This window comes from Daphnia pulex, chromosome 1 (assembly GCF_021134715.1).
Source record: "Daphnia pulex isolate KAP4 chromosome 1, ASM2113471v1".
In the NCBI taxonomy this organism is placed as follows: Eukaryota; Metazoa; Arthropoda; class Branchiopoda; order Diplostraca; family Daphniidae; genus Daphnia; species Daphnia pulex.
Window position 1 is genome coordinate 5632675 of NC_060017.1, and position 22488 is coordinate 5655162.

Consider the following 22488-nt stretch of genomic DNA (forward strand, 5'->3'; position numbering starts at 1 on the left):
AGATGCTAATTTCTACACGAGATTTTTTAACTAGAAATTTTTTAACCGTCTGACGCAATTTCCGTGAAAACAATCTACCACTTTTTGTCAAATTGGGTGGCGGATTGCTTGCTAAAAAGCCTCGCACGAAAAAAAATTTTCTTGAACCGGACGCTCTGTTTAATGAATTTTTTATTTTGCAAGTGTTCGAGAATAAATATAGTTACACACATGTTATATACAATGCATTTTATTTATTAAAATATATATATGCATATAGGTATACAACAATTGGATGTTGGAGATTGTGGAATTTGAGGAATGGATGTGAGTGGATGTGGGATTTGATGTTGGGGTTTATGGAGTTTGAGGAATGGATGTGTAAGTGGGATTGGAAAAGGTTATATGGGTTAACACTGATTTTATCACCAAGTACTGCATATTCATTAAAAATATACCTCACTTCTTTTAGTAAATCATAACCAAATATCCCAACCCAACTTCCTCCTCATTCCCCCATCCTGGACATGTTTATTATTTGTTTGACATAATCCTCCCATATTACTTTTTTTTGTTTCTTCTCAATATGTAAAAGGTAGACTGCATAGACATGAATAGCAATTATACACAATACTGAATGCAACTTCTGTAGCACAAAACCAGCACCTTGGATGCACAAGGAACAGCAACTTGATGCAGATATCTTTCACCACCATAGGCTGCAACAACACACCACATTGGACAGCAACACCACTGCTCCGTAAACATGAACCTATAACCAAAATAAAATTAATCTTCATCATCATTGGAAATCCTGTATGAAACTAAAAATAATATGCTACATTATATCACTCAAATATTCAACCCAAATATTATATGGCAATATTAACTTATACCTATTGTTGAAACTCAAATTTACATGAAACTAGACAACTCATTTAAGATTTAAATACAAATTCATTTAAACTTTAAAGAATACTCTTCAGTGGAACCAATAAACAAAACCTCTTTCAGTATCTGCCTTTCTTGCTTACAACAAACTCCCCTTTAAAAAATCCATAACAGAACACATGACTGAAGGAAATAGCTGTTGACTTCACGAAATCCCAAAATGTTAAAACTAACCAATGGATGCAAAGTTTGATCACATTTAAATTGTAAAATCTAAACTGGATAAGATTGTCACCTTCAAATAGTGTAAGTTTTCATGATGTTTGCAGCAAAGGTAAATGAGAACTCCACGAAACCTGCATAATTAGATGCAAGTCCTAGACTGGTTGGCGAAAGCTCCTTATATTATAAGATGCCTGCAATCAATCATTACAAATGTCATGATCAAAATTTCAGTCAGTTTAATCAATGATTTTACCATTCAGATCTTTCCACATGTAAAATGTTACTCAGCTTCTGGATGTGGTGGACAGCATGTTTCCAAGTCATTAAGCATCAAAATTCATCTATAGATAAAAAATTACATTTAACACAGGCAGCTTTCAGGGCACTTTCACTGCGCGACAATTTAATCGAATCCATACCAAGAATAATAGCGAGATCACCAACCGCCAACCCAAACTAACTAAAACCCATCACAAATTCTAAGAAATGCCTAGCAACTCGTGGACTTCTTCCTTGCGATGAATGACTGGTGCCATCTTGGATTTGCGACATTGCCATATCGAAAAAACACAACTGCCATTACAGCAACGTCCGCTAGATGGCAGCATGACTCCATTATACTTCATGGTAGCAGCGCTCAGTTTTACTCAGATTTGAAAAATCGTGACCTAAATATTAGGAAACTTACAAGTTATAAGTTACAACTTAAAAGAAACAAAATCATGTATAAACCACACTGAGAATTCTAGTATGCGTGATCAGATGATCAGTTCAAACGGGAATTATAAGCTGGATTACCACTTTACCAGTAAATTGAATTGATTGTTAGACAATCTATTTATTTAAACTGAAAGACAAGACTGGAAAACATCAATAAATAGTTTTAAAACCTTACTGATATAACCTACCCTAAAACCTTTTAATGCTCTCCTAACAACAATGTGAATGTTGATGCCAAATTATGATCTTTATTGAAGAAAATGACCCTGTAACAGGAAACAATAATTTCTTTTGTCTAAAGTATATTTGATTAGACCAAGAGTTAATGACTAATGAAGGGCATGTAGTTACTGGTACTCTATTAAGACAGAAAAAATAATAATAAAGAGATGAAGAAATTAAAAGCTAACTTTCAATTGTTTCAAGGAAAATCTCGATCAAGCAACACCAACGTTATCTAAACACAGTTGGTGAAGTTATAATAAGGTTACCATTTTTGAAGACAGCTGCCAGACACGATAGTTAAATAGGGGCAAACGAAGATTGGGATAAATGCAAAGCAAGTCTACTTGGAAGCTAAGCTTACACTACAGTTTAAAATTATGAGAAAATGCGTTAATTTTGGAATAAGGTTCGGGTAAAGTCCATATAGTCTAACGCGCCCAGCACCGGTTTCCCGGACTTGGAATCGACGTAGGGATTCATACGCGAAACACAATAATCGGCCATCTCTTTCGTGAGGTTCTAAAAAAGTTTTTAAAGTTAGATTTATCTTTCCAATAATATAAAAAAAAGCACCAGATAAACTTACAGCATATAATTCTTCCTTAGTGACGTAGGGTCTTTCGCCGTTGGTGATGGCACGGAAAGCGTTTTCAATCTCCTCTGAGCTTTGAACGTTTTCAGTTTCTTTGCTAATCATGAATGCCATGTATTCTTGGAGGGATACATATCCGTCACGATTAGGATCGACGATGTCTGGATGATAAGAAATTATTTTTTAATATTTGATACGAACCATGCATTTAAGATAATTGTTTTGTAAACAAAAGTTCACTTACCAACAATGGTCTCGAATTCTGGATCGACCTGCCCTTCCTCTACCATGGGAAGGTCGTATCCAAGCGCACGAAGGCAAGACTTGAATTCTTGGTGATTGAGACGGCCGGTCTTCTCCTTGTCAAAATGCCTAAGAACATAACAAAATAAAAATTTATATTTCATCTTCTTCACTATTGTGAGCCACTTACTTGAACATCATAGAGAATTCCTTAAGCGCGTCTTCGCTAACACCCGACTGATTGCGGGCTTGGATTTGCTGCTCTAAGTTGTGTTGCATGCGCATTCCCAGTTGGTCGAGCTGATCCCATTGCTGAGCCAATCCAACAGTACTGAAAATGGAAAACATTTAGAAAAAAAAAACAAGCGAAAAATTCAAACACTTTAAGTACCTGTGTTCAGTATAACGATTATCAAGAATTAGATGTTCTTCCAAGATAGCTCCAAGGTCTTCAATTTTCTTAAGATCTTGGCGACGGGCTCGGACTTCGGAGGCTTTACGCTGCACGGCAATCAATCGAGTTAGTACTACAAACACTTAATATTATTTTTAATGTATGTACCTTTGTTGCTTCAAGCTGTTGTTCCAAGGTTCCAGAACCTTCCATCATGGATGCCCTATTGAAAAATGTTGTTTTTTATTATTCTTTCTTTGTGGGAACTAAGACATGCTTTTCAAAATACACGGGCTGTTAAATTCTCGTGCCAATCAATATACACTGATAATTAGTTTTGGTTAGAGGTTTGAATAAGGTCTAGTTATCGTTAATTTGATTCAACCAATATTGTTATTCTAATAAAAGTGTTTTAGAAGATTCAATCAGATGCAAAAATGTCATAAAAATTCACCCGTCCCAGCCCAGAAGCCTCAGCCTAAACCAGCCATTAAAGGAGAATTTAATAACTTGAAATAATTCGTCGTATTGAGAAGCACCATAAAGGATCGATTACCAAATGAACAGAAATAGCGTACCTCGTTTCAGTTAACCATTGATGGAAAGCATTCGCGTGGCGTGCAAATTCTTTACGAAGGCGATCGTTATCTTCTTGGCGTTGGGCCTCCTTCAGGAGTTCAGAGTCACGTTCAGATATGATCTTTTGCAAGTTGCGCCAAGTATCTTCAAGGGCTTCCATAGTAAACCATGTATACGGGTTTGGACCGACTTTGAAGCTCTTAATCTCAGCATCCAAGGCCGCCAACGATTCGAAGTCAACTTGGGCTGACGACAAAGAAGCCTGTATATAATACATCGAAAGAAATAACGGTTACACAAATGTATAAAATATCATTGAAACCAATAATTTTAACCTGAAATTGGGCGTGAGCCTCTCGAAGAGCACGAATCTCTTCAATAGAATTGCAGCGAACTGGATCAGTAAGATCTTCTTCAGCATTTTCAAACCACGAGTTAAAAGCTGATGCCTTCTTCGCAAAGGTAAGATAAAGCTCTTCAATCTGTCTGAATTGATCCTGCATGCGGAGCAAACGTTGTTTGCGCGAGTTGGATGCTCCTAAAAGTGAATTCCAGCGGGATATGACATCCCCGTGACGATTCAAAATTGTTGCTGTCTGATCATGACCGGCGCTCACTAATTGATCTTTTAGAGTTGTGATGTTTTGAATGCCTTCTTGCTCAAAAGCGTGCAAACCTTTTTTCAACGCAAAAACAACAAATGTTATTATCTTGTTAAACTAAAAACTAGCTAAAGAGTGACTTTACCTGCATCGAAGGTTTCTTGTTTTGTCAAAAGAGTTTGAACTGAAGAAAGATCGCGTCCGAAATCCTCTGATCGTACGTGATTTTCTTTGTCAGCAATCCAAGATTCGACTACGTCGGCCTTCCACATGAACTGCAAATATGCCGCGTTGTCTAGCAAACGACCCTTTCTGCGCTTAGCAATGGATCCGAGAGTATCTAGCTTGTCCTTTTACAATAAAATATAGGAAACAATTAGTTGGGTGACTAGTTAGCCTATAAGTTAATAAAAACGTACCTGCAATTGTTGACAGCGTTGGCCGACTGAAGTAGAATGATGATTTCCATCCCGGATAAGACTATTACCAGCGTCACATATTTCGTTGCATCGATCACGATGGACGGCAAGGTCAGTCTCGAAAGCGTCGTGCTTCTTCAGTAAACCTTGGACAGCGGCCATGTTGTCACCAAAGTCTTCGACGGAGAGCAACTGCTGCTTTTCGCTAATCCAAGCCTCCTCTTCCTCAACTTTAGCCAAAAACTGTTGATATGTCAACGATTCCTCCAGTTTTGTGCCACGGGTAGCTGCCATCAATTTTAGTTCGTCCCATGCCTGCAAGTATAAATTATTATTTTCGAATCCATTTTTTTTTTAAACACACTCATTTAATAGATTTATAGGTACGTGGTGCGTGGCCTAAGGTACCAACCTGATTAAGCATTCGAAGACGCTGCTCGATCTCTGGCACTCCCAGATTAGAGACGTTCATCAACTGCTGACCAGCATCTTGAACAGCTTGAATTGCTGGCTCGTGAGAAGCCAGTTCAGATTCCAGACGTTTGTGCTTCTTCTTCAAATTTTGAACCCCAGTTAAATCGCGGCCATAATCGTCGGATGCGACCAATAATTTCTTTTCTTTGATCCAAGACTCTTCGTCCGCAATGTCACGGAAGAACTGATGTAGAGTCATCGCCTCGTTCAATCGTGCTTGACGATGAGCGGCCAAATTCTTAATACGTTCATATCGTTCGTTGATGGATTGGCGTTTCTCCTAGTTAACAAAACAATAAAAACATTAGCACAATTCACACCTGATGAGCGTACAACACAAATTTACTTGAATGGCTGCAGCGTCAAACTGTCCGCTTTCGATCAAGGAATCGGCTTGATCGTTCATATCTTTAATGCGATCTTCATGGGCCTAGTAAAAAATAGTAAATGAAAATTAGTATTCGAAATAGCAACTGAAGAATATTGAACATGAAATACCAAGATGTCAGCATCAACAAGTTGATGCTTCTTCATTAGGTTCTGTACTGAAGCCAAATCTTTGCCAGCATCTTCGGAAGTCAGCAGAGACTCAACTTCTCCTAACCAGAAATCAAGATCTTTAACAGCAGCGATGTAAGTGCGTTGTTTGTTAGCTTCTTTAAGTTTCATCGATTTCTCGGCTGTTTTGTGCGTTAGGAATTCCCATTGATCGGCGATGGAAACCAAACGGCTTTGAACGGCTTCTTCGGATCCAGCACACTGATGCTTGTCAATCAGATTTTGGCCCATGGCAAGAACAGCCTACGAAGAAAAGGGCAAATGTCAATACAAATCCGACATAAGCTTTTTATTTAGTGAAATTTACCTGAATTCGATCAGCATTAGCAGCTAACTCGGCTTCAAAAGCTTGATGTTTTTGGTGCTTCGATTGGATATTAGCAGGATCACGGTAGCTTTCTTCCGTGGCTAATTGCAGTTTTTCTGCCATCCAGTTTTCAACCTAAATAACGTATTCAATTGCATGTATTACAAATAACTTAAAGAATATCTTAATTTTATGTCTACCTCGTCAGCATCACGAGAGAACTGTTGCAGTGTTTGCGATTCCCCAAGCTTGGAGCGTTTCTCAATCAAGGCTTCCTTCAAGTTACTCCATCGGTCCAAGACTTGGACCTTTTTGCCATCAATGGCATTACTAGCGTAGTGTTCAGCAGCAACCAATTGATCGGCAAATGTAGCAAGAGCTGTAAATGCGTTACACACGGAGAATCAGGAACTGAAAATTCGAAATCTCACATTTAAAAATTTACCGGCAATTTTTTCCTCTTGAGCGTTGATAGCTTTATCGAAATCTTCATGTTTCTTGATAAGAGCTTCCACGTTGTCTCCTTGACTATCCAATTCCTCAGCAGCAAGGAAAGCTTCACGGGCTGACATCCAGTTTTCAGCTTGTTCGCAATCGCGATAGAACAGTTGCAGTTCCAAGCACTGATCCAGCTCCATACGACGAGCGATCCAAGCTCTTCATCATTAAATTCCAATTACACCATTAGAACATTGCACTCTTCTTCATTAAAAATTTTAAAAAGGTTGAAATTACTTCTCAAGTTCTTGGCGTGCAACATTCATATTCTCCAATTTTTCCTGGACTTCTGGGGAAGCATAATGGTTAGACTGCAAAAGATGCTGCCCGAACAACTCGAAGGCTTGAAAGGTACCAGCCCTAGCATCAATTTCGGTACGGTGCTCCTGCAAAATTTACCAATGAAAAGTTAAATTTTGATAGCATACGACTAAAGCAACCCATGGAAAAATCCATGCTTGTTATCTAATTACGAGCTGGGTTAATTGTGGTATAGACTCTGATTTTCCGTTGGCCCTGAAATGTTTGTTAATCACAACGACAATGTCGTGCATCAATTCACACGTAAAAAAAGGAACAGACAAACAAAACGAAGTGTTAGAAGGGTGTAACAATTCTTTTGACCCTAAACGCAACATGCCGCTCTGACCTGCGGAATACCGTAGTGGGCATCGATTTCGTTCCGATAATTCTAAAAATCCCAATTTAATCAGTAAACCTTGCTTATTTTTAAAACAAAACTGAACGCGACTTAATTCAAGAAATGCAAAGAGATCACAAACCTGATGGCGTTCCAGAAGTGCTTCAGCTCCCGTAACATCTGATGCCAATTCGTCTGACGCAACCAGCCCCATCATCGATTGTATCCAAGCAGTCAAGTCGCGATAATCGCTCAAGAAACGCTGCAGATCGTACGAGTCCAGCAGTTTCTCCTTTCGTGCGTTTGCTTTGGCAGTCAACTGGGTCCATTCATCATGAATTTCTTCTTGTTTTGAATGGATGGTATCAGCCGAATCGGGGTGTCCCTGCACCAGGCGAGCGGCAGCTTCATCCAATTGGCGAATCTGAAAAATTTTGAAAGCACGGTTAGAATATAAGGAACACACATGTCGCAAAGTGTGTTTATTTTTACTTTATCGCCGAGAGCGGCAAGGTCTCGCTCTAGTCCTTCGTGTTTACGTTGAAGAGCTTGAACACTGCGAAGATCTTTGCCCAGATCATCGTTATTGAGGGCTTCGTCTTTCTCATGAATCCAATCTTTGGTTTCATCAACATCACGATGGAAGCGCTGAACTTCATGAGCCGATCCTAGCTGTTGAGCTCGTTCAGCCGTAAGTTGCTGAATCGATGCCCACTTTCGATTTAAGTCTTCCATTTGAGTCTGAATCTTGAGGGCGGCTTCCGTTTGACCGAGACTCATCAACTGCATGGCGATTTCGTTCATCTCTGCCAAGCGTACTTCGTTGGCTTTCAAATCGGCGTTGAAATCGTCGAATTTCTTTTGCATTACTTCTACTTGTTCCAAATCCTCGCCAACATCTTCGATGTGAGCGTATTGTTCCTATTTATTCGCAAAGGTTATGATTCCAGTTCGCAATCTTTTGGCACAATTAATTTTAAGCACAACATACCTTATTCTTAATCCACTGCGCAAGTTCAGCTGCTTCGCGAACCAAAACGTACGCTTTGCAAGTTTCCGACAATTTACGTTGGCGTTCGCGAGCCAAAGCCATCAACGATTGATACTGGCTATCAATTTGGACTTGACGTGCAGCAATCGAACTCTGTTCCGCCAAAGCCTGTTGTGAGGCCGACAATCCTGGCTCAATTTTCTTCACATAGGCAGCCGGAACAAATCCTTGGCGATCGTTTACTTCGACTTTCCACCAATCCTGTAAAAACAAATATTTAAAATGTTATGAGTTAATGACGAATAGTTAAAAATGACACGAAGAAATATTACCTTGTTGTTGGAATTCAATAGTGTGAGAACATCTCCTTTGCGCATGGAGACTTCACGGGGTGACTTTTCGGTGTAATCGTACAGCGCAACAACACATTCCTTGCCAGACACATCAGACACGGGAGCTTCTTGCTAAATTTGGTTAGAGAGAAAATAAACAGTTAGTATACACGCTAAACCTAAATAAAAAGCACCATTCTTACCGGACAACTTTGTGCCTGATCTCTAAGGGCTACAATTGTCGATCCAAATGCTTCAAGATCAGACATTAATGCTTCGTGTTTCTTCAGAAGAGCTTCAGACGAATCTTCATCTTTGCCATAATCGATACTTCCCGACAGCGGCTCTTTTTCTTTAATCCAGGATTCGGCTTCGTTCGCATCCGCAAAGTATTGGTGAGCTTGGAGCGAATCTTCCAAATCTTGCTTCCGTTGGAACGCTTTCTCTTTCAAATGAGCCCAATGATCAGCAAGCGCTTGGATGCGCTTACGTACCTCATCGGCAGCAAAATGACCATCATCAGCCATTTGGAAACCAGCTTGACAAACAGCCAAGACATGGGGCTCATGATTATGCATTTCAGCTAAGACAGCTTGGTGTTTCTTGATCAGATTTTGAACACCAATAAGGTCGCGACCGCGATTGGTTGATGCTGCAATTGGCTCCTTTTCGCGAATCCAAGCTTCTTCGTCTTCCACATCGCGGAAGAGTTGTTGAACGCGAAGAGAATCTAAAAGCCGCTGTTTCCGCAAGCCCATCGGATTTTGCAAGGCATCATAGCGCTCAGTTACACCAGCCTATACAAATAAATTACGAAAAGAGAATAAATTATGTAAAAGATAAGCAATTTGTGTAAATGTATAGACAATTTACCTGTTTGGTGAGAATACTGTCAACATCAAAGTGTCCAGAGTCGATAAATTGTTGGGCAGCCGATTTAATGGCATCAATACGATCCTGATGAGAAGCCACATCTGCTTCCAATAGCGCATGCTTCTTTTGCAAGTTCTGAACGCTAGTCAAGTCTTTCCCATAATCCTCGCTCAAAAGCTGGCCTTCTACTTCACTTAGCCAGATCTCCAAATCTTCAACACCTCGGTTGAATTGCTGCTGTTGGGAGGCCTGGGCCAGTCTAGTTCCCTTGCGTTCGGTGGCAGCTAGAAGGGTTTCCCACAAACGAACAATTTCTTCCAGACGAGCATGAATCCTATCAGTTGCCCAATGATTGCCTTCAATCAATTCTCGACCCACAGCATCAAGTTCTTCAATGCGACTCTTGTTTGCAGTCAATTCTTGCTCAAAAGTCTGGTGTTTCTGGACTTTGCCGTTCAAGTTAGTAGGGTCTAGGTAGCTGTCATCAGTGGCAAATTTCAGTTTCTCGTTAATCCAGCCTTTGGTTTCATCACAATCTCTTTCAAATTGCTGCAAACGGAAAGAATCCTCTAGCAATACGCGACGTTGGCTGGACTTTTCAAGCAAAGCTCCGCGGCGATCTAATAAAAGCGCACGACGCTGGGCAACGTCCTCAGCAGCATAATGTTGGCCTGTTAATGGAAAATTATAAGCAACCATGCTGATGTTATAAATTATTCAAATCTTGAAAATACCTTCGATCAGTTTTGAAGCAAATTCGTCCAAAGCTTTAATTTTCTCTTCTTGCGCCGCCAATGATTTCTCAAAGTCTTCGTGTTTCTTGATTAGCGCTTCGACAGAATCTAGAGAATCACCCAAATCTTCGTTCGACAGGAAAGCCTCTTGTTTAGCCATCCAAGTATCAGCTTGCTCCGTATCGCTTTAAATTAAAGGGAAATTGGAATAGAAGCATAAAAAAGGTATCTTTTGGTAGAGCTTACCGATAAAAAAGTTGAAGATCCATGCACTGTTCGTACAAAATCCGTCGCTCTTCCCATAAAGTCAACAAATTTTGTTTCTCGTTGGACAAGGTAATCAGCTTTTCGTTGACTTCCGACGCAGCCCAATGTTCTTTTTCTACTAAGACCTGGCCAGCGTCAGCTGTAGCTCGGAAGCTATCTTCCCTTGCATCAATTTCGCCCTACTCAAACAATTGTAAAATAAACTTGATGGCTATGCAACTTTACTGACGAACAAAATAAACCATACCCTATGTTCTTGATGACGTTCCAGCAAGGCCTCAGCGCCTGCAACATCTTTAGCTAATTCATCAGCAGCGATAATGGCTTTCATGTCATGAATCCATGAGACTAAGTCACGGAAGTCTGACAAGAAGCGGTGCAGGAAGTAAGAATCATCCAAACGACGTTTGCGTTCCTATTTATAAAAGGATCAAACTCAATATAGTAGTCATATTGAAGCAATTTGGCGCATGTTTAGATTACCTTAGCTTTACCAGTTAACCTCTCCCAATTGTTTTCAATCTCTTGATGCTTGGCTTTGATTTGATCTGCATGATCGGGATGAATGCCGCATAAACGAGCAGCTTCTTGGCCTAAAGTCATCACTTTATCTTCCAAAGCTGCTAGATCACGCTCAACACCCTCATGCTTCCGCTGCAGTGTCTGAACACTAGCTAAATCGCGACCGAAATCGTCCGATGACAATACGACATCTTTTTCGGTGATCCAGGCAACTGTTTCATCAGCATCACGATTAAAACGCTGGATTTCGTGAGCGCCAAAAAGTTTTTCTTGACGATTCAATGCCAAAAGTCTCAATCGCTGCCACGATTCTTTAAGTTCCTGTAAATAAACAGAATAAAGATTCGATTAATTTGAATTCATTAAACAAGTAAGTGATTTTAAATACCTCCTTGCGACGGTTAATAGTATCAACTTCGGGATGGCCGTCTTTGACCAAACGATCAGCAAGTTCCAAGACCTCGGTAACTCTAAATTCTTGCGCTGCCATATCTTTCTGGAATTCGTCAAATTTACGTTGCAATACTTCAACGTGCTCTAAATCTGACCCAAACTCATCAGATGAAACAAAAGCCTCCTAAAAAAGAAACATTTATCAAATCTAAATTCTTAACGAAAACTAGAGTAATGAGCGAACCTTGTCATTAATCCAGAACATAACTTCATCACACTGACGCAAAAACTGCACCAGGACGAGAGCTTGTTGCAATTTCATGCCCTTGTCAGCCAGACGGGATAGAAGCAATTCCCATAAACGATGAAGCTCTTCCAAACGTTTTTGAATTACGTCCGCTGAAAAATGGCCTTCATTTATCATTTCAAGTCCAATATTGTCAAGACTGACAATAGCATTGCTGTGTGCAGCAACCTCAGCCTCAAATGCTTGATGTTTCTGAATTTTGGCTTGAAGATTGGTAGGATCCCTGTAACTTTCATCTGAGGCAGCTTGAAGCTTCTCAAAAATCCAAGATTCCAATTCATCAGCATCTCGCTTGAAGTATTGGAAACGACGAGAGTCTTCCAACTTGTCACGCTTGGCTCTAGCATCTGATTTAAATTGAGAGTAGCGAGACAAGACTTGATCTCGTCTCTCTTGGATATCTTCAGCTGTCTCAAGAATCCTCACTTCTTTCGGAGCTATGGTCTGCTCCATGTTGCTGGTAGACTTTCTGAAATAAAAAATAATAATTACATTGTAGCACTGTCATATGTGAAAGTGATAAGAACTAGCACAAGACACTTTGGTTATCTCCACAGCTATTCAGATAAGATAAGTTTAAATCAAAAGGAAAAAAAAGCAGTACTTTTATCAATTCAAATTGTTCATATGAAATTCCTTGAGCCTTGAGAATTTAAATTAACGAACATCTTTTAAAATAACATATCCGGTTGTGGTATGGGTGGGGCAGGGAACGATCAAACAAAACGCCAGCCCGAGTAATTGTTGTTACTGTGGGCATGTAAATGCAGCTGTTTTTAGTGAAAATAGAGTTCTACAACTTCGGGATTCAATTCAGATGATACACAACTTCTTACTTATTACTTCAAACTCACCTTCAGTTAAAGTTTAGTATTCCTAATACACTTTTTTGGCGTTCCCCGGTCAAGAATAACACTGTTAGAAGCGTTCGTTCACAACTTCAACTGCAGACAACTGCTTGTAACCACACCTACAACAAAATGGCCGAAGGCTACAGAAATGAGGGGGGGAGAGAGCTGACTTGCGCAGAGATGACTTGCGTTGATTACTTCATATCCTTATCGCAAAATATGTTTAAAATGTTGGGTGATTGAAATAAAACAATGATTTTTCCATACTTATTATCAAACAGTAGAGTTCACAAGTATTTATGATTATAATTTTAAAAATGTATTTCATTTTCTCAAAAGCGCACTCTATTGGTGCATACTTGTCTGATGTGGTGGAATGCGTCAACAGCTAAAAATAAACCATGATTGTGCTTATTTTAGTACAGATTTTATGCTCGTCCGTCTTGTTTTTGACATCACTCTCATGGCGACTCTCAAACTTTGGATGTCGGCTTTAACAAGACAAAAAGTCAAATAAATTGTTTTAAATATGTTTAATTATTACTCCATATGAAAATTAATTTTAAAGAGTTGGACAGTTCACACGATACTTCGAAAATTAAATATAAAATCCACTAGGATTATTTTAGCCGGAGAAATTTCCCGACTCCATGTAAAACAAAAATCGAAGAAAAGTACACAGTGCTAGTGATACTAGCGGATAATCACAACGACGCAAACACGACTATATAGAATTAAAATATAATATGGCTTCATGACTGCATCGCTGGAATGGCGATTATTACACCCTCTATATGCCGGTCGATGCCGGGTCCCATCTTATCCCGACTTCCTACTTAAAGACACTTCCACATTAACGTCTCTTCCGGCCATTCGCCTATACCCGCCATACCATATAGTTATTAGTTAACGTCTCCGCCAGCATAAGGGAACATCATTCAAGCACTAGGCTAAATATTTTGATAAAGTTGAGGTAATTTTATTCAAAAAGAAAGTTTAATAACAACTAACAAGCAACTGCCTTTTTGAATAACTTTTACAAATTACAAATTTTTCCACAAGTATACTTTTCCATATTAGTTCTTACTGCAAAAACTTAAGTATCGTCACAGTGACGATATTTTGATCTGTGCTCTTTAGGGAACAAGCTGGATCCCAAGATCTAAATATTCCCATTGAAAATGCAAGGTCAATGACCATTTTCTGACCTTCTGTCTATGCATTCGTCAAACTAAACCTCGGAGGACGAATAGTTAGTTCTTGTCTTCTGGTTCCCAGCCTAACTTCTGGTAGGAGGCGCAAAGAGGACCTTAATATCGAAATCTTGCGGTCTTTCCTTTGACCTTAACCATACATCTTTTTCATTTGTATGACCTTGCTTTTCCCTATAAATGACTTGCGATGCACACACACATTGCCAGTCTACATTCTGTAGTTCATCGAGTAGCCAGATAAAGTAGACTACTCGATGAACAACAGAAAAGGGCCACGACAAGTAATTTCTATCTATTTGTGTATGAATAAGATGAAATTACTCGTTTCGAATGATTTTACTGATGTGGTTTTTATCCAAGTTTTAAGCTACGTTATACATAGCGTCTGGGCTACCGCATTAGAACAACAGGATTACCACGATACTTTTTTTTTTCACTGAGAGAGGAAGTATCGTTGTAATTTTAAATCATGTTCTTTTTTTAAATTCAAATCCATCAGCTATAGTTCAAATTTTAAAAGGATATGGAAAAAGTCTTTCAACTTCCCGTACGATCAAACCCGATTCGGTAATGAAAAAATGGCACAGAGACATAACTAGTCCTATAAGAAGTAATCTGGACATATTAAGCGCCATAGTTTGGCAAATAGGTGAACATTCGACCTTTTTCTGTCTGAATCGATGGGCAATCGGCCCAACGAAAGGGAGGGTTACATTATAGTAATCAAATGACACAGAGACATCACTAGTCCAAGACTAGCGAGACGACTAGTAGACTAAAACTTTTCAAAGTTTGGTGAAAAGTTAATTCAAATTTCCTTTCCTCACGTTATCAACACTGACACACAGTCCTTGAATTCCAGCATTCGCGGCTTGAAAGAACAGAAAAATTAAGTTAAGGGTTAGTTTTCAAGAACCATTTGAATTCCTTTCTTTGTAACAAAGGTGTCAGTCACAAAGTAGGTAGTTGTCTTGATCTAAATTATCAACACTGACACACAGCCCTTGAATTCCAGCATTTTGCTCGAAAGCAAAGGAAAATTAAGATAATTGGGGGTGGGCGGGATGGGCGTAAATCACAAACGGGAAAAGGTCAATCGAGGAATAACTATATACAAGTGTATTAACTCGTATGGGATACAGTCAAGCATCCATTTACAATTTTTATTAACAAATCAAGGTAAATTTTCAAGTGCCATTTGAATTCCTTTTTTTGTCACTGATCGAAGTGATGCCATAGAAACTCTTTGATTTTCTGCCTCCAAATGATCAACACTGACACACAATCCTTGCAAGGATTCATGCTGCTCATCAATTTTCAGATAAAAAACAAATCAAGGTTAATTTACAAGTGCCATTTGAATTCCTTTCTTTGTCACTGAGGTGGCAAAGAAAGCACTTGATTTTCAGTCTACAAATGATCAAATCCAAATTTCAGAATTTGTTATAAAAATGCCATTTGAATTCCTTTCTTTGTTACAAAGAAGAAATCAAAAATTAGTTTATCTGCTGGTTCTAGATTATGAACATTGACACACAATCCTTGAATTCCAGCATCAAACGTTAAACGGAGAGTAAGAGCAAAGCAGGGGGAAAGGTGGGGGTTGAACGGCATAAGAAGGGTTCAATTGAAATCCGTATGCAAACGGAAGGTCTTGCACATCGAAGGATTCCTCGTTAAGAGGATTATTAGCAGCTTTTTGCCGCTAAAAGCAGTTCTTTTTGAAAGCGCACAGATTGGGGCTGCGCAGGGAAAAGCGATAGAAAAATTGAGAGGCCGGCAGATGGCGGACATCACCTGTTCCACACGCAACAACAAAAATAACAACTTTATATTGTAAAGGTCCGTCCGTCTGCCAGCCTATCAGGCGAAAGGGTCGGTTTAATTTTGGGGATCGCCCCTGTATCTTGAGGTGAGGCTGTATCTATTTTAATTCATTCTCCTTCTTGCGCCGCCGTGGCTCCTAACTGCTGGTCCCCAAACTCTTGCGTAATTACCAATTCGTTGGTTGGTTTATTTTCTCGAAGGGTGGAAAAAGGCCTTCGGAAACTTTTGGATACGCGTCGAAGGAAGATAAAAGGGGGTTTTTTATGCTCGCTAGTAAAAGGTGTCGACTTCATTGTATAGAATACATAAAGAAAAAATAAATTCTGACTAAAAGGTTGAGTGGTGGCGTTGATTGGGAAACGTGGTAGCGTGATCCGGTCGATGGATCCTTACAATATATAACAAACGGAGAGAATATATAACAGTGCAAGGATTTGGCTGTCAGTGGTGGGACTTCTTGGTGGCCCGTTATCTATACAGGCGGTGGGACAGGAGCAGCCTCATGTACCGGAAAAGGATGTCGCGCTGATTACTCGGAGAAAATGAGAGTAGGCCTATAGTTTGTCTGGCGCACTAAATACTCGAATAATTTGACTGGTATTTCTATTTCAGGACGCGTGATTAGAAGGGCCCGGAGTTTCTCTAATACTTGATCAACTCACACAACATCCAGCAGTCCCAGTAAATGAATTTTACTCTCTAACGCAAGTTTTTGAAGAAACATATGTTTAACCACCCACACATCAGGCTCTGTCAACGAGTGTCTAGGCCTACTTGGAATATCTATAGCGCTGTCCACCCAATGACTACCAGTCAGAAAAATCGGGACGGTCAGGTGTCGTGATTTTCATATAGCCTACTATGTCAATGCTCTGTGTGATTACAATTATTGTAAAGAAAAGAAATATTTGTGTATTTATGCTTTTACAAAAAAATTATGTATTTATTCGCGTCTCACAGATTACTTTAACATGCATATAATGAAAATAAAAACTGTTGAAAATAAAGATCATTATGACATGTGTTATATTTGTAGGAATTTAGGACACATTCGTGCTGTGTTTTTCTGATGAATTGAGATGAATTAATTCAGTATGAACCGTAAGATTTGGGGTAGGCGTACGGCGTTTGGTGATATCCTTTGTTATAATTATTTCCCTCATTATAATTGTTGTAAGACTTGCCATAAGTGTCATAAGGTCCCTGTATATAACTCAGAAATAATATAAATAATCAAATATTGTAGCATAGAAAAATATGCGCATTACCGGATGTCCAAAGTATGAACCGTAAATGTATGTGTCGTAACCAGATCCAAAATGCGGTGCATATGCTGGCTCAAAACCTATACCATAGGCAATATCAACATAATTTATAAATAATAATGTTTTAAATTGAATTTATATAAACTCTTACCCCCGTAGCTGTTTCCGTAACCCCCATAAGACGATGGGTAAGCCGAACACAGCGCAATCACGACTCCAAGGAATAAGCTGATTGCCTGTACACAAAAATAACATCCAGCAGTTAGGCGTATAATCCAGCATGTGAGTAAAACTGAAATGGAATCTATTCTATTAAAGACCTACAATAAATTTGCTCATTCTTGACGATGAAAAAGGAAGAAAAACTGAGTTGTGTCTGGTTCACGATGCTGGAGGAAAGTGCGTACCAAGAGCAACAAGTGAGCTCCTTTTTATATCCGCTGAGAATCTTATTAAAGCCCAACTTTCCTTTTCGGAAGAAACTGTCTTATTCACGCGCCCGTGGTCTATAGGCATTGCAACTTACATGTTGAGTTTTTCTTTTTCGTTGGTCCAGTGTTACGTATTAGACAATTGTAGGTAGATCTTTACGGTCCTCTACCAGCTCTTTTCGGACTATGACTCTCACGAATCGTTTTTCTCTAATGGCTTATAGCTCGAGGGTATATGTGTTATGGGTAATGGGTAATAACAGATACGTGTGTTATTAAAGGATTACACCAGCTGTTGTATATACACATTTTCCCTTTCGGGTGTTATGAAAGTTCTCGTTTAATAAGGAAATCATCATCAAAGACACTCGCAAAGACACAAACAGACTGATGAGACAAACCGATAAGCTCAACTTACATAGATTGCGTGTTGTTGTGAAGCAATCGCACTCCTCGAAATAGAACAGCCAATATCCTTCACCCCAAAAATCGGTTTCGATTTCCACACGCTTGATTGACCAACCTAACAATGCGACACAATTGTACCATAGAAATACGACCATGGAACACATGCTGCTGTGAAATAAAATTCTCAACCTTTCTTGTAGTAATATACTTTTATTTTATGTAATTTAAACAATTAGGCCTATGTATAAAGGGTCGAGGACGACGAGGATCGAAAAATTTCTTGAAAAATTATTTTGTCCACGTAAAATACTGTGTAGGCCTACTCACTATTTATATCAAAATCAGTTGAAACAACAAAATTGCCAACCGAATACGAAAAAAGTTCATCGGGTGTAACCTTAAATTAGCCTTAACATATCCTAGATGAACCAACTTGTTTTAGCCTTCACAATTTTCTTCTGCATGGAAATACGGTATAAAAAAATCTTGTTCAGCCGCGGTGCCTCTTGAAATCGGGTGCGTTGATCGGAGATGTTCATACGCAACAAGACGAAGAGAAAGTCTGGTAAATTTCACCCTTTCTCACTTGTCAGTTGACAAAAATATCAAAAGAAAGCAACGAAATTAATTCCTAAGTTTCTATTTCTTGAGCCAAAAAATGTTGATACATTTGTCATAATAAAAATAACTATCAGAAACCGTCAGACACAGCAAAAACGCTTTCAACAATTTCGTTTTTATACTCAGAAATAACATAGCAAGTTATAATAGCAGTGGAGTATTAACAATAAAAAAAATATAGCATATAACACGACGCTCCTTTCAAGATAAAACTGATGATGAGCCATCAAACACGGTAAAATCGCTTGTGCGACTTGACCATTTTGCGGGCTGCTGGGCTCTGGGCAATAAATTCGTGAATGGTACCAACTTGAGATTCTGGAGACACACCAAATTTGTTGTAGTTTGATTCAAAACGATCAACATGTGGACTATTTTGGATGTCGAAGGGCTCCCACTTATCGACGTAAGCCTCTTGTTGACTATTTACCGGCGTTGTCGAATACACCATTAGGAAGATCAACGCAACGGAGACAAAAAACTAGACAAAGTAAGAAAATCTCAGTATAAATATCGAAATGCTGTGAATTTATAGTAGAATTATATTTACGTAAATCTGACGGATGTTCATCTTAGAAGCTGTTGTGAGTTTAAAGATGCGCGAATGAATGAGACTGGCCGTGTTATACAGCTATATAAGGCCGCTACCTATGAAGCTGGTTCCAATGATGTTCCACTTACTTATTCTTAAAGAGGTCTTTAGGTGAGACGTGGCAACTTGTATAACTCATCCTCAATCTAGATTGTTGAAAGAAGTGAACCGTACGCCTTGTAAGTGGACAGTACCCTATTCAGGTTAACGGAACACTTTATGCAAACGGGAGGCATAACCGCTCTCTGTGTTATAACATATAATCATCGACGCTATATGTTTAGTCGGCATTTCCGTAAAAAAAACAGCCAAACTGTCGACTCCATTTGCATCTGCTGTGTGTCCGTCTCGAAAGAACTACCACGAAAATTAATTAAAAATGCTTTTAAACCACATAAAGCTACACGGTACAGTTACCACATGTCGTTCAATTTTTGCGATTTTTGTTTAATACAAAAAGTATTACATAATGTATGTTTATAGGCTACTACAATTAATTGGTTAGTCCGGACAAAACAGTAAATGTAGTGTACTTTCCCAAACCAAGAAAAACATTTAACGGAATGTTGTGAACGTTACCAATGAACTAGAAATGTATAGGCTTATGCAGAGCAAACAATTTTATAGGGCTATATAACAGCTGATGATGTCATTCATCAATATTCGCGACCTTGCGTCTTATCATCGCTAATTATTACATTTTATAAACAACCTGGACTTGGTTAAATCAATCTAGCACCAATCAGCATGAATCAGCAATCCGCAACATGTTTTGATGTTTTTGATAACGTAAATTTCCCATAGCCTCCCAATTCAGCGGTCAGCAATTCAACACAAACTGTTACAAAACACAGAATTCTACAATACTAGTTTAAAGTAATCTGTATAGCTGAACCGCGGCTGAAACATGAGAATCTAAGAGCCCTCTGTGGTAGCTAGACCATGCAATGTGATTACTTTGGATTGGAAAACTAGCCAGAGGAAAACAAACAACCATTTGGCAAAATCGTTGGTGGAAAAAGAAATATATTTCAAAAAGAAGAAAATCGCTCACTTTCATTTTTTTAACCGATGTAATTTAGCCTCCAGGGATAGTAAATTTTATATTTATGAGTGTAAACCAGTGGACTGTGAAGAAGTTAAGAAAAAAATCAGAGTCGCTGATGCGAGAGTGAAAAACAGACGATCAAAATTATTTGAAAGTGTCACCTTGTCCTATTTAGAGGTATACAAATTGTAGTATTTTTCAGTGAGGGAATATTTCATACTACTCTGGTCAATACTCTAAATATAGTCATAAACAAAACACAGTGCATGACTGCATGTCAAGTAAAACTTTTAAAATATAGTAGTATTTCTACTCACAGGTTGTGAAATTTTGCTTGGTATACGTAGAAGAAAGTTAAATGAGAAAAAACGGTTCAATACCAATGTCACGAATCACTAAGCGAGTCTAATATTTTCAAAGTGCGATCAGGTGTGATCACCCGCTACTCCCGAGGATTTACATTCATTTACAGGGATTCAACCGTTCCAGCTGGTTCCAGCGTCACTCTCCATTGCCTGCGTCAGGTGCGTCTACCCCCAATGCCCAATCCAATCAAGCGTTATTTATAAAATATCACAAAATAATTAGTACATTGCTTTATTATATTTCAATTTAGAAACTATAGTTTTTGTTAACACTCTAGTGTTGTTTCCAAATTTCAATAATTAATTCCGGAGAAGAAGCATTCTGCTCGCCTTTTCCTCTGATTAGTAACACCCGTCCTAAGGATTGTTGCAGGGACCGGCTGCAGTAGACTGGTGGTTCCCATTTCGTAGGTAAACAAAAGCGAGAAATGAATACTGAATCGCTGTCAAATCACAGTCCACCCAAAAAAGACTATCAACAGTTGCAAAAAATTCTTAAAGGAAGATGTGAGGAGATTTCAAAGGCAAGTTTGCTTTGATTAATTATCGTACAACTATATTTTAATTCCTTATAATTATAGGACAACGATGCCCTTTCATCTCGGCTGATCAACTTGAAACTACTCATTTATAAATCTGAAAATCAGTGCAAGTACAGTTTCCCATACTACATAATCCTCTCAAATATTTGATTACTGTGCAAACATTTAGAAAGCTGAAAGATCGTCTCGAATACCATGGAGTTGATTACCACACAGCTGCTGCTGCTGCTGCTGCAGCCAGTAATTATGCTGAAGCTACTGACTTTATAAGTGAAAAGGTATTACAGTTATTAACTTCATATTGTCTCATTTCATAATACTCTGCATGGTTTATTAATACAACTAGGCAGAAAATAATGTTAAATCCAGACCCAAACATATCAGGAAGAAACGAAACAAACCAAGCAATAACCAGAAAAGTTCAACAGTACCTACCGATAACAACACAAACCCTTTAAAGGCTTCAACAGCTGAATTTGAAGGAAATTTGTCATCATCATTCCCAATTTCAAAAGACGATAACCTTATTACCATGTAATCTCCTTAATTGTATTTCTACTTTAACCTAATAAATGTTCAAATTTCCATAAAGCAAAGTAAAGTCTTATGTGTTTATTAATTTTTTATGATAAAAAGTGCCATTAAAATATTGAATGGAAATATATAAGTTAAAAATATGTGATGGGATCTTCTCTAGTCTTGTCTTCTTGAATGGAATGAACAGATACTTCACGTTGCAGATTTTTGTATATGCGTGCATGGATGCATTTATCATTGCCAACATGAATCTGCAATGCAATAGGTAATTTAATTAAAAGTGTGTATGAGAAACTTAGGAAAAATAAAGGAATATTAAACAGTTCTTGACCTTGACAAAATAGTTGCGTCCAGCTACTACTTGAGACTTAAAAGTAATGGCTTCAAATACTTCAAAAGTTCCATTCATTTTTCCTGTAATTTGGTCTTTGACTTGTTCAACCAAAGTTTGTACTTCAGCAGTAGCAGGCTCATCGTTATCAGAGATTCCTCCTGTCATTTTGGACATTCTCTAGAGGTGCAAGAAGAAATCACAATTAAGAAAATTTGCTTTTTAATAGTCGAATGGATTATGTGCAGTAAAAGAAATCAAATAGAACATTTTAAAATACCAATATTGAGCTGTAAGGTTAAAAAGTGTAGCCTGAATCTGCTGGAGAGTGAAGACTGAGACAGCAAGACTAGAACTAGAAATAGAATGCGCACTTGTGTGTAACGTAAGGCTGTAGAATTGTAGATGATGATTCACCACAAGTGTTCGACGTTGATCAACGATTCGACTTGGTAAATTTCGTTGGTAAACTGCTGCATGGACGTCACGTCAGCTGATGAGTCAACGCCCGTTCTTTTGTTTGTTGTTGTCACACTAACGTCCTGGTTTGTGGTTTCCATAACAAAGCCTCCCCCTTTTTTTCTTCATAAGATTAATAGGTTAATATTTCAAGAAACTCCTAATCTTTTTACAACGCAATACCCAATACTGTTTTTTTTTTATTATTTTTTTTTCTAAAATTATATTAAAT

General features: G+C 38.6%; 4 protein-coding genes and 2 long non-coding RNA genes across 10 annotated transcripts; 2 read left to right on the top strand and 4 right to left on the bottom strand.

The window, feature by feature from the left end:
• Window positions 1-2100: 2100 nt before the first annotated feature.
• Window positions 2101-12768, bottom strand: LOC124190267 (spectrin alpha chain-like). 4 transcript variants are annotated; one of them, XM_046582884.1, is made up of 32 exons: window positions 12620-12768; window positions 11703-12234; window positions 11454-11642; window positions 11027-11386; window positions 10791-10958; window positions 10523-10722; window positions 10277-10461; window positions 9543-10213; window positions 8873-9466; window positions 8670-8801; window positions 8338-8598; window positions 7839-8267; window positions 7489-7770; window positions 7356-7397; window positions 6944-7092; window positions 6654-6865; window positions 6409-6587; window positions 6209-6343; window positions 5842-6144; window positions 5690-5773; window positions 5282-5623; window positions 4870-5184; window positions 4596-4800; window positions 4184-4524; window positions 3848-4110; window positions 3724-3747; window positions 3438-3492; window positions 3267-3376; window positions 3066-3206; window positions 2877-3004; window positions 2627-2793; window positions 2101-2559 (listed from the first exon to the last, which is right to left on the bottom strand). In XM_046582884.1, the coding sequence occupies exons 2-32, from the start codon at window positions 12216-12218 to the stop codon at window positions 2431-2433; spliced, it is 7311 nt and encodes a 2436-aa protein (XP_046438840.1). In that variant the 5' UTR covers window positions 12219-12234; window positions 12620-12768; the 3' UTR covers window positions 2101-2430. The 4 variants fall into 4 exon arrangements, with proteins under 4 accessions (XP_046438840.1, XP_046438856.1, XP_046438851.1 ...); XM_046582900.1 differs by lacking the exon at window positions 7356-7397; XM_046582895.1 differs by lacking the exon at window positions 3724-3747.
• Window positions 12769-14032: 1264 nt separating this feature from the next.
• LOC124190296 lies at window positions 14033-17158 on the top strand. Its single transcript, XR_006872938.1, has 2 exons — window positions 14033-16205; window positions 16270-17158. It is a non-coding gene; the product is annotated as an uncharacterized LOC124190296 (long non-coding RNA).
• LOC124190287 (keratin-associated protein 19-2-like) lies at window positions 16573-17371 on the bottom strand. The gene is made up of 4 exons (XM_046582916.1): window positions 17247-17371; window positions 17074-17158; window positions 16926-17002; window positions 16573-16860 (listed from the first exon to the last, which is right to left on the bottom strand). Exons 1-4 carry the CDS (start codon window positions 17259-17261, stop codon window positions 16747-16749), a joined length of 291 nt encoding a protein of 96 aa, XP_046438872.1. The 5' UTR covers window positions 17262-17371; the 3' UTR covers window positions 16573-16746.
• Window positions 17372-18385: 1014 nt separating this feature from the next.
• Window positions 18386-19182, bottom strand: LOC124190300. Its single transcript, XR_006872939.1, has 2 exons — window positions 18933-19182; window positions 18386-18863 (listed from the first exon to the last, which is right to left on the bottom strand). It is a non-coding gene; the product is annotated as an uncharacterized LOC124190300 (long non-coding RNA).
• Window positions 19183-20722: 1540 nt separating this feature from the next.
• On the top strand, window positions 20723-21525 carry LOC124190305. 2 transcript variants are annotated; one of them, XM_046582936.1, is made up of 4 exons: window positions 20723-20911; window positions 20969-21039; window positions 21099-21207; window positions 21280-21525. In XM_046582936.1, exons 1-4 carry the CDS (start codon window positions 20816-20818, stop codon window positions 21385-21387), a joined length of 384 nt encoding a protein of 127 aa, XP_046438892.1. In that variant the 5' UTR covers window positions 20723-20815; the 3' UTR covers window positions 21388-21525. The 2 variants fall into 2 exon arrangements, with proteins under 2 accessions (XP_046438892.1, XP_046438888.1); XM_046582932.1 differs by having other exon boundaries at window positions 20731-20911; window positions 21276-21525.
• Window position 21526: 1 nt separating this feature from the next.
• On the bottom strand, window positions 21527-22325 carry LOC124190329 (cystatin-B-like). The gene is made up of 3 exons (XM_046582957.1): window positions 22078-22325; window positions 21798-21977; window positions 21527-21717 (listed from the first exon to the last, which is right to left on the bottom strand). Exons 2-3 carry the CDS (start codon window positions 21972-21974, stop codon window positions 21598-21600), a joined length of 297 nt encoding a protein of 98 aa, XP_046438913.1. The 5' UTR covers window positions 21975-21977; window positions 22078-22325; the 3' UTR covers window positions 21527-21597.
• Between the last annotated feature and the right edge of the window lie 163 nt (window positions 22326-22488).

Excerpts from the sequence above, each read along its gene's own strand:
- LOC124190267 (XM_046582884.1), bottom strand. The coding sequence starts at position 12,218 with ATGGAGCAGACCATAGCTCCGAAAGAAGTGAGGATTCTTGAGACAGCT. Across the intron at positions 4,525-4,595 it reads ACAAGAAACCTTCGATGCAG|GTTTGCACGCTTTTGAGCAA; the intron begins GTAAAGTCACTC and ends CGTTGAAAAAAG. Across the intron at positions 3,207-3,266 it reads AATCGTTATACTGAACACAG|TACTGTTGGATTGGCTCAGC; the intron begins GTACTTAAAGTG and ends TTCCATTTTCAG.
- LOC124190287 (XM_046582916.1), bottom strand. Across the intron at positions 17,003-17,073 it reads TTACGGAAACAGCTACGGGG|GTTTTGAGCCAGCATATGCA; the intron begins GTAAGAGTTTAT and ends CCTATGGTATAG. Across the intron at positions 16,861-16,925 it reads GTTCATACTTTGGACATCCG|GGACCTTATGACACTTATGG; the intron begins GTAATGCGCATA and ends AGTTATATACAG.
- LOC124190305 (XM_046582932.1), top strand. The coding sequence starts at position 20,816 with ATGAATACTGAATCGCTGTCAAATCACAGTCCACCCAAAAAAGACTAT. Across the intron at positions 20,912-20,968 it reads GATGTGAGGAGATTTCAAAG|GACAACGATGCCCTTTCATC; the intron begins GCAAGTTTGCTT and ends TTATAATTATAG. Across the intron at positions 21,208-21,275 it reads CTGACTTTATAAGTGAAAAG|GCAGAAAATAATGTTAAATC; the intron begins GTATTACAGTTA and ends TAATACAACTAG.
- LOC124190329 (XM_046582957.1), bottom strand. The coding sequence starts at position 21,974 with ATGTCCAAAATGACAGGAGGAATCTCTGATAACGATGAGCCTGCTACT. Across the intron at positions 21,718-21,797 it reads GACGCAACTATTTTGTCAAG|ATTCATGTTGGCAATGATAA; the intron begins GTCAAGAACTGT and ends ATTGCATTGCAG.